Source organism: Gymnoscopelus microlampas (genome assembly GCF_963454915.1).
Source record: "Gymnoscopelus microlampas genome assembly, chromosome: 14".
Classification (NCBI taxonomy): Eukaryota; Metazoa; Chordata; class Actinopteri; order Myctophiformes; family Myctophidae; genus Gymnoscopelus; species Gymnoscopelus microlampas.
The window spans coordinates 38,138,677-38,158,393 of NC_139951.1; the positions used below are offsets into that span (position 1 = coordinate 38,138,677).

The 19,717-nt window shown below is 42.5% G+C and overlaps 1 protein-coding gene across 1 annotated transcript; it reads left to right on the forward strand.

The window, feature by feature from the left end:
* Positions 1 to 4,665: 4,665 nt before the first annotated feature.
* LOC311059671 (G-protein coupled receptor 26-like) lies at positions 4,666 to 17,433 on the forward strand (the record flags this gene model as incomplete). Its single annotated transcript, XM_084077689.1, has 3 exons — positions 4,666 to 5,514; positions 8,273 to 8,386; positions 17,205 to 17,433. The coding sequence occupies exons 1-3, from the start codon at positions 4,844 to 4,846 to the stop codon at positions 17,431 to 17,433; spliced, it is 1,014 nt and encodes a 337-aa protein (XP_083933815.1). The 5' UTR covers positions 4,666 to 4,843.
* Positions 17,434 to 19,717: the final 2,284 nt, after the last annotated feature.

A 19,717-nucleotide genomic window follows, 5' to 3' on the forward strand; every position in this document is an offset into this window, starting at 1 on the left:
GTGGGTCTGTGTTTGAGCAGAAATGATTCGGCCCAATCCATAAAATGAAGTAAACATTTGTTTAAGGCCCCACAATCAGTTCTGGGCTCCCTCCCTTAGAGAGAATATGTTTTTATTTTGTATTAATCTATTAATTTTTGCCAATCAGTTAATCTAATAAGTACACACAACCGTATGAAATGTAGCATATTTTGCTCCTCTCAGATATGATTTACTTTTTTAATAGTGTGATAGATGTTGCAATTTTATTACTGGCTGTGATGCATTCTATGTTTTTAATAACTCACACTTTTGTAAAACTACATTTCTTCTACTGTATGAGTAGTGACAAATAAAACCTTCTGAGTCAGATTCTGATTCCGTAATACGTATTATTAACACATTTTGATATTGAGTGCACATTTTTCATGAATATATTTCTATTGTTGTCAAATCTTGCTGACGGGGACCTGGGGGTAGTTTTCGACTAAAACAGAGGGCCCCATATAGACTTTGTGTTTGACCTTGGGCCGGCGCTATGCTGTATTGTCTGGGTCTGACTTGAATACTCAGTTGGTGAACCCTGACTACAAATATTGTTATGTGTGGTACAATATGTGCCCCGTGAGCTGGTGTAATGTATTTGATATATCATCGTAGCAGTATGCATACTGTTAAGATGATAAATCAAATACATTATTCACTGTACTTGAGTACATGTACTTAGCTACTTTCCACCACTGCTTCTGATGCACACACACACAAACACACACACACACACACACGCACACGCACACGCACACGCTCACACGCACACGCACACGCACACGCTCACACATACACATACACACATACGGCAGTGGCTCAGGGGTAGAGTGGCCGGGTAGAGTGAACTGGAAAAACCGCAAGGTACCCAGTTTGATCCCGGGCTGGGGCGCTCCCCTAGAGTTAGTGTCGAAGTGTCCTTGAGCAAGACGCTGAACCCCTAATTGCTCCCGATGAGTAGGTTGGTGCCTTGCATTGTTTCCTCCGCCATCGGTGTATGAATGTGTGTGTGAATGGGTTAATGGCACAATCAATGTAAAGCGCTTTGGATAAAAGCGCTATATAAATGCACCATGTACCATTTACACACAAACACACACGCGCACACACACTGCATGTAACATCACATAGCTTCTTAAAGAGACTTGATGGCATGATGGCTTCTAAAAGAGCCTTCCCAACAAATGAGGCGAAGCTAGTTCAGGCCAGGCAACTCAAGGGATTGTGCCAACCGATCAGGTGACTAATAGTCACATGCACTTTTCTCCTGGTCGGGTGGTTATAGGTACTGCGCTGCTACCTGCTCATTCTGGCTTCCCTGTCTGGCTGAGCTGACGTGCCGACGCTGCTGCTGCTCTGCTGCTGACATCTCTGCTGTACCGCTGCTCGCTTATACCTGCATATGCTGCTGCCCATGAATAGTCTTATCCCACCGCCTCCCCGGCATCCACCTGTAGGCTCTGTTTCTAGATCCCCATGGGGGTCTTTATTCATTCCCTGTAAACGCTATTTGGCATGTAACATTTATTAAAATGTTCATGCTTACAGGGAATGAATAGATTCAGAGCCCTGACGCCAAACTATGCTTCTTATATCTATGCTGAAGCATGCTCAATAAAATATATTCTAATCCAATCCAAGAGCTGTCTGACTGAAATGTCATACTTTTATTCCAGTGTAATATTTTGAAATGTTTAAGCACTAAAACTGAGGAAATATGAATTATAGCCTACACTACAGCTCTGCATGTGAGTTACCAGAAACAATGGCTCATGTCACAGTCACCCTCCCACACACACTCACTCCCCCCGGTCACCTGCCCCGCCTCTCCACACACACACACACACGCACACGCACGCACACACTCACACTCACACTCACTCACACTCACACTCACACTCACACTCACACTCACACTCACACTCACACTCACACTCACACTCACACTCACACACACACACACTCACACTACTTCCACCATCCATCATACCCTACACAGTAAAATCCTGGGCGTTCATTTAACTCTCACAGTTAAATGAACACTGAGCATTTCACAGTGAATCAGGCTATACCGCCCCCTCCCTGTCATCGCCTGACACACATACAGCGACACATGAAGATCGATGCCCGGTGTCAGAAGAAGACGCTGTGTGACACCAGGGGACTCGGGGAGAATCCGACCTGCACACAGTGGTGGAAGGTAACTAAGTACATTTACTCAAGTACTGTAGTTATAAGTACAATTTTGAGGTATTTGTACTTTACTTGAGTATCCCAATACTTTTACTTCTACTCCACTATATACATCTCAGAGGCAAATATTGTACTTTTACTCCACTACAATTATGAAGACAATTATGAAGTAAGATTACAAACGCATATTCGCATTAAAATATACTTAAGTACTGAAAGTAAAAGTACTAATTTTGCAGAATGTCCCATTTCACAAGTTCCCAAATGTATACAAACTAGAAACCTCTAGAGTTCGACACCTACGTGGCACTGCCGATGTGACAGATATGGCCATATATGGAGATCTGTGTGTCTGTCAGTCCTTGTCCCTTGGGTTATTTACATTCATGCACGTTAAGCTTCGTTTAAAGGGTGTTGCTTGCCCCCCAGAAGCTTGTAGGTCTGTTCGTTTTGGCGAGCAACACCGTGGTATGACACAGTACAAAAGGTGGCACACACATACCTGCACGTACACACTGGTGTCTCCCTCTATTCTATTGGGCTTTATTCTCTCCCCCCCTCTCTCTCTACCTCTCTCTCTCTCTCTCTCTCTCTCTCTCTCTCTCTCTCTCTCTCTCTCTCTCTCTCTCTCTCTCTCTCTCTCTCTCTCTCTACCCCTCTCTCTCTACCCCTCTCTCTCTCTCTCTCTCTTTCTCTCTCTACCTCTCTCTCTACCTCTCTCTCTACCTGTGTGTGTGTGTGTGTGTGTGTGTGTGTGTGTGTGTGTGTGTGTGTGTGTGTGTGTGTGTGTGTGTGTGTGTGTGTGTGTGTGTGTGTGTGTGTGGGTGGCACAGTACACCACCGTCGCGCATGCGCGCGGTCTCCAATTGTATAGATAGATGCTTTGAAAATAGCAGATCTAAAAGCTCACAACGCGTCGCTGTGGGCTTGTAGATTGGCTATTTTCAAATGTATGTTTCGTAATATTAATCAAAAACTACAAAGTAGGCCTAACTTTACAAATAATTGTAGTTTAGTAAAAGTACAATATTTGCCTCTGAGATGTAATGGAATAGAGTAAAAGTACAGAAAATTGGAAATACTCCAGTAAAGTAAAAAAAATACCTCCTACAGTAGTTGAGTACATGTACTTAGTTACTTTCCACCACTGCCTAATGCAAACATCCAAGTCAAGCATCATTGCATGAAAAAGAGAAAAGCACTTCTGTCTACAGTTTGAAGTAAGAACAGGAAGCATCACTCAGTTAAATTGACAGTATATTAGCACCAGCAGGCAATCAGAAAAACAAAAGTCAATTTGCAAATAATGCAAGCAGTGGCATTATTTCCATCATCAGTCATCACTTTATAAACTAGCCAATTGGTTCTCAACTTTTTCAGACCTTTTCAGGCCCCCAAAAATAATAATATTTGAACTGGGGACCGCCCAAAATAATCATATTTGAACTGGGGACCCCCCAAAATAATCATATATTTGAGTTGAGGCATTAGGCTATACATTTAGTTTGACTCTGTTCTACATAAATATTGTGAAAATAGCTGATCTACAAGCTCACAACGCCTCGCAACGCCAGGCGTTGTGAGCATGTAGATCAGCTATTTTCACAATGTTTGCCTCTTTCTTATAGTATTTGACAATTTGGCCAGTTTTTCTGTGTGGATGACTTTTGAGTGGTCTTTTTGTTTTCTTTTTTAATAGGTATTAAAAAGGTCTTAAAAGTCCTTAAATTGTCACTTCACTATGTCATCTGCATGGGGACCCCCCCCCAAAAAAAAAAAATCATGTGGGGACCCCCCTGGGTGTACCGACCCACAGGTTTAGAACCACTGAACTAGCCTATATAGGCCATAAGTGTAGTCTTATAACCACTTATGGTTATAAGTGGTGAGTTGAAATTGAATGTTAGAGAAATAGGCTCGTTTCCAAAAGTAGCATTGTGTTACATTACATCAGTAGCCTAATTGATACCAATTTGCTCTGATGAAAGCGTGGACTTAAAGCAGCCACAGCCGGATAATGTGATAGGTAAACTCGGGGGAGGGGGAGACCCGTCCAGCGCACAGGTCTTTTAACACCCTGGTCAACTATCAAATCCAATGAAAGCCCATCATCTTAACTCCTATTAATATGCTCTTCACATTTCTCACAAGGAGCGGGACAAAGCAAGCAGCCCAACAGAGTGGAGAGGAGAGAGCGCATCACAAAGGCTTTACATCTCACAGCAAGACGCAGCGTCGGGATAGCAGAGCAGAGGAGAGGAGAGGGGGGTTTGTCTGTTCTCTCGCACTTTGAGGGGGGGCTAGAAGGTGACTTCTTTCTGATCTCTCTCCCACGCACCCCGATCCTTCTTCTTATCATGGGAATCGTTGTATAACTCTCACATAACGTCATTATTAATGTTGGCTCCTGCTTTGGCGGAGGAGATCGAGGAGGAGCGCGGATGCACGCAGCTTCAGTGGATCTTCGTGGGGGGATCATGCGTGGACATAATGGTGACGCCGGGCGAAATGTGACAGCTGAAATAATGTCATTTTTGCAACTGCAAAAAGAGACTGGATATAGCCTTTATAGGCACGGAAAGTGGGAATAACTGAGTTTTTTTTGGTGGGGGGAGTGGGACACACTATGGACACTGCGGAGGTGTTTCTCTGCGTGCTGGTGGTCGTGATCATCGTGGTGTCGCTGCTGTCCAACGTGCTGGTGCTGATCTGCTTCCTCTACAACGCGGAGATCAGGCGGCAGGTGCCGGGTCTCTTCACCCTCAACCTCACCTTCTGCAACCTGTTGCTGACCGTGTCCAACATGCCCTTAACTCTGGTGGGACTCGTGGGCCGGGGCCAGCCCCCCGGAGGGGACGGCTTCTGCCAGGTGGTGGGCTTCCTGGAGACTTTCCTGTCCACCAACTCCATGCTGAGCATGGCGGCGCTGAGCATCGACCGGTGGATCGCCGTGGTGTTCCCGCTGCGCTACCACTCCAAGATGCGCCACCGCGACGCGGCGTTCGTGCTCGGCTACACGTGGGCGCACTCTGTGTCGTTCTCCGCGGTGGCCACGGCCCTGTCCTGGGTCGGGTACCACCGGCTGTACGCGTCCTGCACCCTGGCCAACGTTAAAACCACCAGCCGGACTCAGTTTGTGATCTTCACCGTCTTTTTCCACTCCTTCACGTTTCTCCTGTCTTTCGTGGTGCTGTGCGTCACGTACCTCAAAGTGCTCAAAGTGGCGAGGTTCCACTGTAAGAGGATAGACGTTATCACCATGCAGACGTTAGTGCTGCTGGTGGACATTCACCCGAGGTGAGTATCATTGATATGTCTGTCTGTCTGTCTGTCTGTCTGTCTGTCTGTCTGTCTGTCTGTCTGTCTGTCTGTCTGTCTGTCCATCTCAGTGGTTCAAGGACCCCCATAACATGTAAGGCAGTGGTTCTCAAACTTTTTCATGTGAAGGACCCCCAAAATGATATGTATTTGACTGTGGACCCTCATCTCAAAAATATTTTGTGCCAGGGATTTTTCAAAAATAGCAGATCTACAAACAGTTCTGTTCTACAATAAACTACAATATACAGTAAATATAACCTAAAATAAAAGTATACACCTGCCTCCTATAGTTTAGTTCTAATTAGCATACTGTGCCACATACCTTCATAAAACCACAGAATGGATAATCATGTAAACAACAAACCTCAAAAACGGATCAATAGGCAAATATATTCACAGGAAACAACCACAAACATGTAGTCTATTGAATGCCATCACCCTGAACATTCACTAGGAATATCAAAGAGGCTTTGCCCCTGCTCTCTCTCTCTCTATAGGATCCATCTGAGCAGTTCAGAATGCAGTACCATGTAGACATTTGAATAGCATCTTGCTCAGTATTCGCAAGGGATTCCTGAATCTGATTCTGAATATCAAAGAGGCCTTTTCATGTCAAGGATCCCCAAAATGATATTGGCCGCGGAAGATTTGAGTTACAAATGTTCGCTTAAAAAAATATATATATTCAAAGATTTTCACGAATTTTCAAAAATAGCAGATTTTGAATGGCCAAAGTATAAAATATGGATAAAAGGGTTAAAACTATTGTGACACTGTATTAACTACTTTTGCTGGGGACCCCCTGGTACCCCGCCAAGGACCCCTGGGGGTCCCTGGACCCCACTTTGACCAATGCTCTAGGATCCAGCTGAGCAGTTCAGAATGCAGTGCCATGTTTGACATTTGAATAGCACTCATGCTCAGTATTCGCCAGGGATTCCTGAATCTGATTCTGTTGAAATGTATGCTGTGCCACGCAGTAAAAGCTTCCTGATTACCACATTACACCTAATTCAATAAAGACCAAGATTAACATTGCTGAGAAAAAAATATGTGTTGGTTTGCATTTTGCAAATGTCTTACATTGGGAAGCATTTGGGATTTGGCAAGTTATATTATATTAGCTGTAATATAAACAGAACAAAGCCATTACAATATTTGCCTCTACATTTTGGTGAAGTAAGCTATACTTCAATCTTGCACAAACTGTCGACCATCAATTTCGTACCACGACATAAGAAGTGACATGTTACTTAGTCATTACAGACATGACATTTGAACCACTTCACCCCATATGGTTGAGTGGAGTCCCTCAGGGCCTACTAGTGTATTTTCTGTTTTCTTTTCTGGGAAAGCTTTTGCTGAAAATAGCAGATCGACAAGCTCACAACGCGACGCGTGGCGTCGCGTTGTGAGCTTGTTGATCTGCTATTTTCGGCAGGGGTTTAAGTGGTTAACCGTTTTCACACTGAAATGGATGCACGCACTCACGCACGCATGCACGTACACACACGCACACATACAGACTCACACACGCACACACACAGACAAATGTATGCATGCACACACGTTCAAAGACACAAATATTGATAGACAAATGCGCAGCATCTTCTATCTCTCGCTCTCTCTTTCTCTCCCTCACAGAAACACACACGCACGCACGCACTCACTCACACAAATGTATGCATGCGCACATACTTTATACACAGGCACAAATAATGATAGACACACATGCACATCTCTCTCTCTCTCTCTCTCTCTCTCACACACACACACACACACACACACACACACACACACACACACACACACACACACACACACGCAGGGTTTAAGTTGTAATCCTGGAAGGTGGGTGGCAGCTTTCATCAGATCAAAGTCTTTGGCATTAATTAATTCTACCCAGCATATAGTTCTGTATAGACCTCAGAAATCAGCTCCTACTGTACCAGGTCCTTCCTAATTTACCCCCAGCACACATAGCCTTTCACACACACACACACACACACACACACACACACACACACACACACACACACACACACACACACACACACACACACACACACACACACACACACACACACACACACACACACACACACACACACACACACACACACACAGTGAGTGCAGAGGCTCCTGTGATCTTTGTGGTTGTCAAAACCAGCCTATCACAAAGACAGCAGGGCTGCTGTATACTGTACTGTACTGTACTGTAATGTACTGTACTGTACTGTACTGTACTGTACTGTACTGTACTGTACTGTACTGTACTGTACTGCAGTGGTTCTCAACCTCTGGGTGGGGACCCCACCAGATTTTGGGGGGGTCCCCAGACGATAGTGAAGTGACAATTTAAGTTACTTTTAAGACCTTTTAGTACCTAAAAAAAAGAAAGAAAAAGACCATTACAGCAACAAAAGTAATAAAAAACTGCTATAAAACATTAGCCAAATTGTCAAATAATACAAGCTCATAACGCCTCACAACGCAAGGCGTTGTGTGCTTGTAGATCTGCTATTTTCACAATATTTATCTGTGGAACAGAGTCAAATAAAATGGGGGGTCCCCAGTTCAAATATGATTATTTTGGGTGTCATGTCCTGAAAAGGTTGAGAACCACTACTGTACTGTACTGTACTGTACTGTACTGTACTGTACTGTACTGTACTGTACTGTACTGTACTGTACTGTACTGTACTGTACTGTACTTTCTGCTGTGCCTTGTCAGTGTTCGACAGCGCTGCCTGGAGGAACAGAAGAGGAGACGGCAGAGGGCGACGAGGAAGATCAGTACCTTCATCGGGACCTTCATGCTCTGCTTTGCTCCGTACGTGATCACGAGGTGAGTGGAGAAGAGAAGAGCTCGGCCCTCTGGGGAGGAAGAGAGGAAGAAAGAAAGGGGGAGATGGAGAGAGGGGGAGAGAGAGAGAGAGAGAGAGAGAGAGAGAGAGAAAGAGAGACCTCAGTGGCACACTGCGGCAAGTCCTTTTGTTGCTGGTATCCCCAACCCTCCCCCCAGCACACACACACACGCACTAAATGCATTTACTCAAGTACTGTACAATTTTGAGGTATTTTTTACTTTACTGGAGTATTTCCAATTTTCAGTACTTTTACTTCTACTCCACTACATCTCAGAGGCAAATATTATACTTTTACTCCACTACAATTATTTGAGAACTTTAGTTACTAGTTACTTTGTAGATTTTGATTATTATTACAAAACATACATTACCCACTTCAGCACTATATACATTTGTTTCTGCCATTTGAAAATAGGCGAGCTTGTAGATCTGCTATTTTCAAAAGCTTTTTATACATTTGAAAACTTGTGAAATGGGACATTCTACCTAATGAGTACTTACTACTTTGGTACTTTTAGTACATTTTGATACCAATACTTGTACTTTTACTCAAGTAAATTCTGAATTTCTGACTTTTATATAACAGAGAGAGTAACAGTCTCTCTGTATTTCTACATTGCAGTATTGATACTTTTACACACACACACACACACACACACACACACACACACACACACACACACACACACACACACACACACACACACACACACACACACACACACACACTAGAACCCCATAACCCCTCTGCCTCCCCTTTTGCTCGCTCCACACAGTACAGAGTGAGGAGAGATGAGATTGGCTGACCTTGTGATAAGTAATATGCCGCCACTCTGCTGTTGCTGCTGCATTAGCACTTTTGCCCCCCTCTGGTCCGAGAGACGCACCACTGTTAAAGCCTGATTCATACTCAGTCGCACGCTGCATGATGTCACGCACCGAAAATAGCTGATCCAGAAGCGCACGCGATGCGGGCGTGTTGTGAGCTTGTAGATCGGCTAGTTTTGGTGGAAAAAGTACTTTTTTACTTGAGTAAAAGTATCAATACTGCAACCTAGAAATACTCTGTTACAAGTAAAAGTTCGGAATTCAAAATGTAGGCCTACTTGAGTAAAAGTGCAAAATGATTGGCATCAAAATGTACTTGAAGTACCAAAAGTATAAGTACTCATCAGGCAGAAGGTCCCAAGTTTTCTAGAGTACATAAAATGTACAAAGATCCTTTGAAAATAGCACATCTACAAGCTCACAACGCGTCACGTTGTGAGCTTGTAGATCGTCTATTTTTTAAATAGCCACAGTTTAAGGGCTGAAGTTCTGTGTATGTTTTGTAAGCTAAATCTACAAAGTAACTAGTAACTAAAGTGGTCAAATAACAGTAATGGAATAAAAGTACAATATTTGCCTCTGAGACGTAGTGGAGTAGAAGTAACAGTATTGAAAATTGGAAATACTCAAGTAAAGTACAAATACCTCAAAATTGTACTTAAGTACAGTACTTGAGTACATGTACTAGTAGTTACTTTCCACCACTGAGTATAAATCGGCCAATCAGTCAGTTGGCGCTCCTCACCTCCCATCAATCTATCTCTGATCTGAGAGAGACGACCGCCCAAAGCTGACACACAAGTGCTATAGCTTTGATGATGGAGAGGGACACTATATTTCCAAACTCATTCCAGGGGGCCACATTGCATAGTGTTGCATACTGTCGGGCAGAAACCTCTTATCTCCATATTTTCACCTTTTTCGTAAATGAATGCCTTACTTAGTCATTCTAGTATGTCGCACAAAAGTTGCAAAAATAGCAGATCTGCAAGCTAAAAACAAAACAAAAGTTTTTAATTGAAGTTACTTTTGAATTGGAATCTTGAATTCGTTATTGCTACTTTTTAATTGGAATCCTAGAAGTAACATTTGTATTTAATTTCAAATGCATTTAGTTACACGTTAACTTAATGAACTTAAATACAAATATGTTGGACATAAAAAACAGACAATATCATTTTAATACTATTCATTAAACTGCTAACATAGACTGAAGTAATTAAAGCGGGTCATGTTTGCATATTTGGAATTGGAACAGCTGAAATCAATAATATCAGTATTACAATATTAACCTGTGGGCTGCATTAAGTGAAGGTGGGGGCCGCATGTGGCCCCCGGGCCGCCATTTGCCCATGTACTGTATGTTCTACAGCAAGAATAAAACCAAAAACGTTCTTAAATACAATATCAACAGCTCAATTTGATGTGTTTTGGCCTCATGCCTCATTCCTACAGTATTGTAATAAGTAGCTAATTTCCTTATTCACGGAATTACAGTTCAACTCCATAGCAACGCCAGACATTAAAGGTAGCCTATAACCAGTAGGTTAATTTCCTGAAAAACAAATCATACAACAGTAAGCCCTCTCAATTCAAAGCATTCGCACTCACAAGTCATCTTAATATTGATGCTTGGTCAACATACTTTTTGCATTCCCAGATGCGATCGTTTAATATACTCTGCCTATATATCGGTATGCAACTCAAACGGCGCTGTGTCGGCAGAAGCTGCCTCGAGCCCTTTGAGGCGTGCCCAAGAGAGGCGCCAGCCAAGCAAGTGCAAGCCAAGCCGAGCGACTCTGACTTGTTTTAAGATTCGATTTGGTGTTTGTTTTCAATGTATTGATGGTGTTTTCTTTTCTTTTTTTTAAAGATTTATTTTTGGGCTTTTATTGACAGGACAGTAGGCTGACAGGAAATGGGGAGAGAGAGATGTGGTGAGTGACATGCAGCAAAGGCTGTCTGGGATCGGAACTCGAACCCGCGACGCGCTGTCAGGCTACACTGAGCCTATAGGTGACTGGACCACTACGCCAGTGGTCCAGACCTTTGATGGTGTTTTCAACGATGAGTGTCAGGCTACTCTAAACGTTTAAAAGTGACACTTAAGGGGTTACCCAGTGCGTTGATCCGTGACGCAAGGGGGTCCTGACCAAGCGTCAGTATGTGCCGTGTTGGGAGTGAGAATTTCCATTACTTATGATCCACTAGAAAATGTATGTGTGTGTATCTGCTGAGACCCTTCCTATACTATCTATACCCTTATTTTCTTATCCTACTTTGATCGGTGCGTTTCATTTGGCATCAACCTGTGGGCAGTAGTTGTGATTGAGCCGGGAAGGAGGGTCCAACCTTGTATGTTGCGTTTATGCAAACCACAAGTGACAAATCCTACTCGTTATGCATTTTGACCAATGTACTAATATGGAGGCAGTTTGCCAGTTTCTTACTGGATTTACTGTAATACACTAAAAGCTCTCCCCGTAGGGCCTCTCTCCAGTTGGCTGGCCTGTTTTCAGAGTCACAGTGTGTGGTCATGTATAGTAAAAGCTCCACTGCGTGGCGAAGGAGCTGACTTATTAACCTCTGGCGCTGTGTGTGTGAGAGTGAGTGTGTATGAGGCTACTGTATGCGCGTTCAGCCGAGGGTGACGGCTGCTGCTGGGGCTGCGTAGCCGACCTTCATGCTGACACAGCTTGATTGCAGTCAGTGTAATCACACAGAGTGGATAGAGGAAAGGTAATGGACAGATTTTACCGCTTCCATGACTAGTAGTGCTATGTTAATGAGGCTTATAATAGGGAAGTAGGAGGGAATGTAGGGAATTGGTAGCATTATTTATTTGCAATAATCATAAAGATTTTTAACTGTCTCTTGTTGATCAAGACACAACTGTGTTGACTAGTTTCACAAGTTTAGTCTACTGCAAGTACAGTATGTGTGAAAGGCGCTGTAGGCGTCTTATTTAATTTGATTAGACAGTAAGCAGATAAAAGTCAGATGAATGTAGCAAGTAATTTTGTCACTGTTGGGCACATCATGAATATGCATGTCTCGTTGTTGGCCTCATTGTCTTCATCTGAAAAGATATGGCTTTTATTCCTGAGTCACGCACTGTGTTAAATGATAATTGGTTGCTTTCTAGACACCCTCCACTGCTTAGATGTGTTTGTTCTAGTTCTCCCGGTGGGACTGACTCGTTCTTTTCTGAGAGAAAAAGTTCTGCTGCGGCAGAAATGGCTGCAACCGGAGAAATGGGAGCAGGGGAGCTTCAGTGCAGATGAAGAACAGCCTCATAAGCCAAAAAAATGTATACATCAGACAGGGAGGAGACAGTGCCCACTGTGGACAGCTGCCTACCTTCTGTCCAAAGGGGATTGATGCAACCTAAAGCTCCAGTGGTTTAAAGGGATAGTCTTTTCAGGATATTAAATGAGGAAGGACAGAACTGATTCTATAGGGACTGGGGACTGGGGGGATACAGAAAGTCCCATATGGCCCTTCTGACCAACCTCATCACCACAAACTAAAACCAATGAATCAATCCACTTACACTGAGTATAGCAGTGTAGAATATCCACGTAACACTTCCTATGAAGCTCTGTGCATTATGATCAGATTATAATGCTCATAAATACTCATGCTTATTATAAACATTTTATAATGACTTATAAGGTCAAGTATTGAAAAACTTAAAAATTGCTGGACACTCACAGACATTTGGGCAATGATCATGGTGTATTATAATTTCTTTAGTTGTAATGCATTTATAATAATCATATAAATGTATTATTTTCAGTGTTGCAATATACTACTTACTTACTTACTGCCCTTTATGCCGGCTGGCATGTAGGGCCGCAACAAAGGATCTCCACTCCTGTCTGTTCTGGGCCAGCATCTTTATAGAACCCCAGGTGTGATGCAGGGTCTTCAGCTCTCTCTCCACTGTCCTACACCAGGTGTTCTTGGGTCGGTCTCTTTTACGTTTACCGTCTGGTGTCCAGTGAAGGGCAGTTAGGGTGATGTTGTCCTGCTTTCTGGATTACATGCCCAATCCATTTCCACCGCCTTCTCATAAGGATGGTAGCTATGTTTTCCTGGGTACACAATCTAAGAAGGTGTTGATTGGAGATGGTTTTGGGCCACAATATTCGCTGTATTTCCCGTAGGCCTTTGGTGTGTAAGGTTGACAGTTTGTGGAGATCATTTTCTGTTGTTCTCCAACATTCAGAACCATATAGCAGGGTAGACAGGACGCAGCTCTGGCAGTCTCAGCTTGGTGCAATATAGTGTGATTATAAATAACGTTGTCATTGGGTGCTTTAAGTAATGACATTCTTAGGCAGAAATATTATTTGTTCTTGCATAGATTTTATGCTATTGTTTCACTTAAATTAAAGTGATGATGATCACTTATAGTGACTTATAATCACACAATGATGCATTATAATGTATTACAGCTATGAAGATTATAGTAAATGATCCTGGATAAAAGTAAAAGTCTGTGAGTGACCAGTAATTATGAAGTGTTATGATACTTGACCTCATAAGTAAAAAGGCTATATGTGTTAGAATACTTTTAATTGTATGGTGGCAAGTTAAGTTACTGTACAGTCAATCATTTTATGATGATTTTGGAAATTGCACCAAGCTAAAGCACCAAGATTAACGGTAGCCCTCCAGCTGAGCTCACCTATTAGGTCTCTTCTTTGTCTGTTATTTTTGACTCTTAGTCCTAGAAATGGAATCCAGAAATACTCGTCACTAAGGACATTTTTCACAGTTGGAGGGTAAACTAAAGACAAGGTAAGTGGTGTAATCTTGCCATTTCCAAGAAGAATTATAGTGACATTACAAATGGTGATATTCTTAAATAAATAGTAGTAGACAGGGTCCTGTCATAGTATTAGGGATACAGATTATTCATACTAAGTTGTGTGCCAGTGTTGCACACAGAAAATAGCATATCTACACGCTCATAATGTGTCATGATGCAATGCATTGTGAGCTTATAGAGCTTATCTGCTGGCTGAGACATTTACTTGATGTCTTTTAACTGCCTTTACCAGTTACCACGGTGGCCAAGTGACCGCTAACGGTGTCACATACCCTTTTGAATGAGCATGATATCAATAGGCAAGAAGTTCACAACAATTGAATTGTCAGGTGCATGGCAGAGCATCTTTTTTTACGGTGTGGCTCAGCAAGAAAGAGTCTAGCCGTCTATGAGAGGGTCTCTGTTTCTCTCTCTGTGTGTCTGTGTGTCTGTGTGTGTCTGTGTGTGCGTACGTGCGTGTGCGTGCGTGCGTGCGTGTGCGTGCGTGTGCGTGCGTGTGCGTGTGTGTGTGTGTGTGTGTGTGTCTGGAGCTAGTCTTGCAAACCTCTGGATCAGTACAACAGTCAAGAAAATGAGTGGGTAACAGTCGAAACAAAATGTTGTTGTAGCTGCATTAAACAAATCATAGAAGTTTGAAAACAGCACCCTACTGTAATTGACTTGCAATGGGTGAACACAAAATCCTTAATATGTGCACGGTGCACCCTTTATGTTCTGACAAATGAATTGCTTAATTGTTATTGTCAGTTATGTTGTTGTTTTTCTCTCCTCAAGTTTCCACACCGTCTGTCATAGCTGTTGAAGCACTTTGTCCTCTTGCAAGGCAGACTGGTTTTGTTTATGCCTTCAACTTTCTGAATTTTTGTTTGTTGAAGTTGCTAAACAAACATCACTGCAGACATAAGTTGGTGTATACTTCTATACGTTCACAAGCCAGTCTTTTTTTTAGCTTGGGTTCATTGAAACATGCTTGCTCTCCCAACTATGTGTTATAATCTGAGCAGGACTTTGACATTGCAATGTTGTGACATGATGACTTTGATTTCCATTCATACAATTAGGTAATTACTCAGATGATTAACTCTTACAGCATTGAGGCCTAGTAAAGGAAAAGTAAATAAATTCAACGTTTGCACAGCATTTACACCCCTGATGTAAAGTTGTTTTGAATGCATTTGTAGTGAATGCACGCATTTGTAGTCAACATGTATAATTAACATGTTTGTTCTCCACGGTGGAGAACAAGATCACACGTAGGCAGTATCACGCGACAGGTTCACAAGTTTATTACACACAAGGAAATGCATATATAGGGCTGGACACATGACGTGACCAGAAGCTATGAGATATAGAAAGAACAGAACGTCATAGGATAAGAATAAGGATGACCTTACTGTAGACAGCTGCATCTCGTATCAATAATTAACATGATGTATTGACAACAACAAGATGTAAGTCGTATCAAGTGCATAGGCGTCATTAGATTGCCATGGAATAATGATAACAATGACCTCCTGTAAAATAAAGTCATTGTTCTTGTGCCATTAAAAGTTATTAGAAGACTATTTTATGATTGTATTGTTTCAAGTCATATTTTATATTCAAGACCGATTGAGAGAAAGCGCTGCAAAGCAGAACGCCCGCAACACTCCAGACTAAACAAAACTCTCAAGGTGCACGGCTCAACAATATCGTGAAACTGAGAAAACAGCCAGCACACAATAAATGTCTTTTTCACATTACTTACCTATATTCAAGACTGATCTCAAGGCTTCTGCTATTCTATTTTAATACAACTTGTTGTTCTATATGGACACAGTGTGAAATGTACTGAATATAGCCTACAATCCAGGATTTATTTCAATGAATAAAATCTTATTTTAACATAAATCTGTATGCTAGAGTACGTTATTAAAATATGATATCTATCACATCTGTAGTGGTTGGAAGTGGCCTCCCTGCCCATTGAGAAATGTATGTAATGAGTGTAGTGTCTTGTAGTAGCCTACGCCTACTGGTTGACAATGTCGATAAAGTTATTTGAAAAACACAGCTCGCCGGATCAGACGCACCACCATCTTTATCGCACTTCGGACGTCGTTGCAATTACCTCTATCCGTTGGGAGAGGAGACAATGGAAATAAAACATATGGATTGTGGCTTTAAGCCCTGGAAACAGAAAATAATTATCTTTCATTGCTACACAGCAGAGTGGGTGATAAAACACTTCAGACATCGTGCATGCTTAGGGTACTGAAGGGGAAAAGCGCAATACAAATGCAAGTGTCATTCATTCAAGCATACACTTAAAACATTCACGCTGCATTCGTAGTTAAATTGCAAAAGCAGCCCATTAAACACATCATTGCAAACAAAAGGATTGAAGAAATGAATTGCCCCCTAGAAGAACTTAAATTAAAATACCAGACAAAGAAGCAGAACATTGAACTGCGCCATTAAAATGAGAGAAGAAGCGTGCCTGACAGCGGAGGTCGGCCGCCAGACGCTCTTTCATTCTTGTGTGAGCCCTCTTGGTTCCCCCAGCCCGGGGCCTTTTGGTGGAGAGAGAGAGCTTTTGGAGTGTCATGTTTAGCGTACAGTCAATTGTTTATAGAGACATTTTTGTAGGGTGAGATATCGAGATGCCTTCAGGGGCTAGTTGATAACACTTGCCTCTGAGGATAGACATCTTAGACATCTTTAATTAAAACAAGAGTAAAGGAATAAGGAAGGAAAGAGGTGCAACAATCACACATGTGAAAGGAGTAGTTCACCTTAAAAAATACTTATTTCCTATCAATTACACACCCCATGAAGCATTGAATTAATAGTGATTTTTTTTTGTTTTCTCTCCGGTAGGAGACTTGATCTTTTCGCCGATCATCAAATTATTGATTTAGGAATGCGACAAAAACTAAAACATCTCCATGAATTCAATGCTTCACGGGATGTGTAATTGATAGAAAATAACTGTTTTTTTTGGATGAACTACTCACGCTATAGATCATTAATTCACGTTTTAGTCTACTTGCATTAGTATTTCTATTCTCACATTATGTCCACTGCCAGAGCCATTCTTGTCTTTTACATGCATTTTCATTTTGTCTCTCTGCTTTCTGCTTTGCCTGCAGGATTGTGGAGTTATTTCCGTCCGTGCCTATCAACCCTCACTGGGGAATCGTCTCCAAGTGTTTGGCCTACAGCAAGGCAGCGTGTGACCCCTTCGTGTACTCCCTGCTCCGACACCAGTACAGGAAGACGTGCAGCGACATCATCAACAGGGTACTGAAGCGTAGCTCTTTGAACGCCTCCGGACGAGGCCACGAGAACCCAGGGAACAGCATACAGGCAGTGGAGTGACAGAGCGCTCAGCGGTGGGATATGGTCTGAGGGTTGAACATGGCAGCTGTCATGATGACGGGGGCGTGTGACTGATGTATCTCCGGCGAAGGAGGGGATAAATATGAGCTGTTCCCACAGCAAATCCCACAACAACTTTGTTTGGACCAGACCCATAGACAGAGAGAGTTCCGTCACGCTTTGATCTCGCCGCAAAGCGGGCTGCCATGGGCTGTAGTTCCAAACATTGGAACTTCCTCATTGAGATAGACAGAGCATTTCCGCATTCCATTCTTGCAATGGGAGTCTATGCTAATGTCGTGACTCTCATACAAGATTTGGACAGCACTGTTCGACTCCTACATGAAGGAATATTAACTTGTGCTTGTCTGTGGCGCGTGCGCAGAACAGAATTGGTGCAGTGAACTTGTTGTGAGGTGGTTATACAGGAAACCTGCTATGTTTCACCTCCACTTGGAGAGACAGATGGTGTCACCCATTGAAGAACAACAAACTTATGAGCTCATTATTGTAATTAGGGTAGCTCTTCAGGTTTGTAGCAGTCTGTTTGTGTTGTGGTTACCTCGATAGTTATTTCAATGCACCGACGTGTGTTCTTAGTACATCTGAAAAGGAACAGGTGCTGTTTCATCACAGAGCACTGTTCATGATGCCGGATAAATAGTTTAAGTGTGATGTACTGAAAAAAGTAGCATTGAAAAGTAGCATAACTCCCAACTTGATACAAACTTGAAGTCAGTCCATTAATTATATAATGCAGAAATCTGGTATTTGAGGCACGCTGCTGAAGAGCATGCCTCAGAACTGTTCAGTCGGTTTCATAATTTTGTGGTATGTCAACTATTTTACACAAGGCCTAACCGTGGAGCATGGAAGTGATTCTTTGCGAACAAAGTCTTTCGTCAATGAGCCGTGTGTGTCTGTGTGTGTGTGTGTGTGTGTGTGTGTGTGTGTGTGTGTGTGCTTGCGTGTGCGTGTGCGTGCACACGTGTGCGCTCTCAATGTCCAGCTGAAGGTCTTATTGGTCCAGTGCACTTTTAATGGGAAAATGGTCCATCAAACCAGCTCTGCCATGCTGTCTTCACTGACGTGTGCCCCTCAGGTTGTATGGTCAAGTGGAGTTTAATTGACAGCACTCGCCTTGTGCTTCTGCTCCACAGGGAGGACAGATCGAGAAGAACGACTCCTCTATTTCTCGCCATCTTGGCTACACTGACTTTAAAAGAAAAATGTACTATTTGTTCTCATTCGCGGTCTTCTTTGCCTCCATGGGCAACCACATGTACGACTGTGTCGGATGCGACTTGTTGTGAGCTTGTGGATCGGCTATTTTCGGCGCGTGCCACCTTACATACGATGGAGCATTGATTAGGAATCGCGGTCTTGTGCGCCACCGCCGTGCGATGAATTATGAATCAAGCTTAATGGAGCCAGGTGGCTCCCCGCAACGGAAACTTCAATCAAAACTAACATGTTTGCTATCATTACTGTAGCGTTATTAGTTTTATGCATAATCTGGTCATTATGCAGCTTTTAATTAGACGTAGCCTCCGATGCCGCCTCTCAACTCTAATTCTCATAATGAACGCAGACTTTGTACATATTTATTTAGCTCAATTAGTTGTACAGTACTTTACAAACATTCCTCGGAGACAGCTAAGTCCTAGGCATCTGATGATTGACAAGGTTTAATCCTACCCGCCATCATGCCACTTCTGTTTTATTTACTCTTTCATTTTTCCGTGCCAGAGGAGTGTCTCCGTATGTCTCCGTATCAAAGGGCTTTGTGATTGGGCTTTGATTGTTAAAGAGTTGATTTAAATAGAGTGGGTGTTTAGAATATTCACAGCCTTTAAGCCTTGAGAAATCAATATGCAGAATATATCTGCCAATATTTTCATTTCTCACCTACCTGGTTTTCAGTTTAGACACAAATTGAGTGGCATTGGGATAATAGTATGGTAATACAGAATGCATTCAAATGGTCAAGACAGTCAATTGTTTTTTATGGAGCTACTTAAACATGCAACGTGCCAAAGTAATTTACACAACCCTAATGCCCAGTGAGGCAAGGATCAGTAGCTACAATACAGGCTATATATCATGGAATGTGGCATCATAATGATTTCCACAGTGCTCGAAAAACTGAAATTCACATTACTTGATAATAAATCCACATAATGGTATCTGTCTTACATTAGTTTTTATCCTCATGGCCCATATGTAATTGTACTATAGTTATAGGGATGAGTTCCACAGTACTACTGTGTACAGTATAACCATC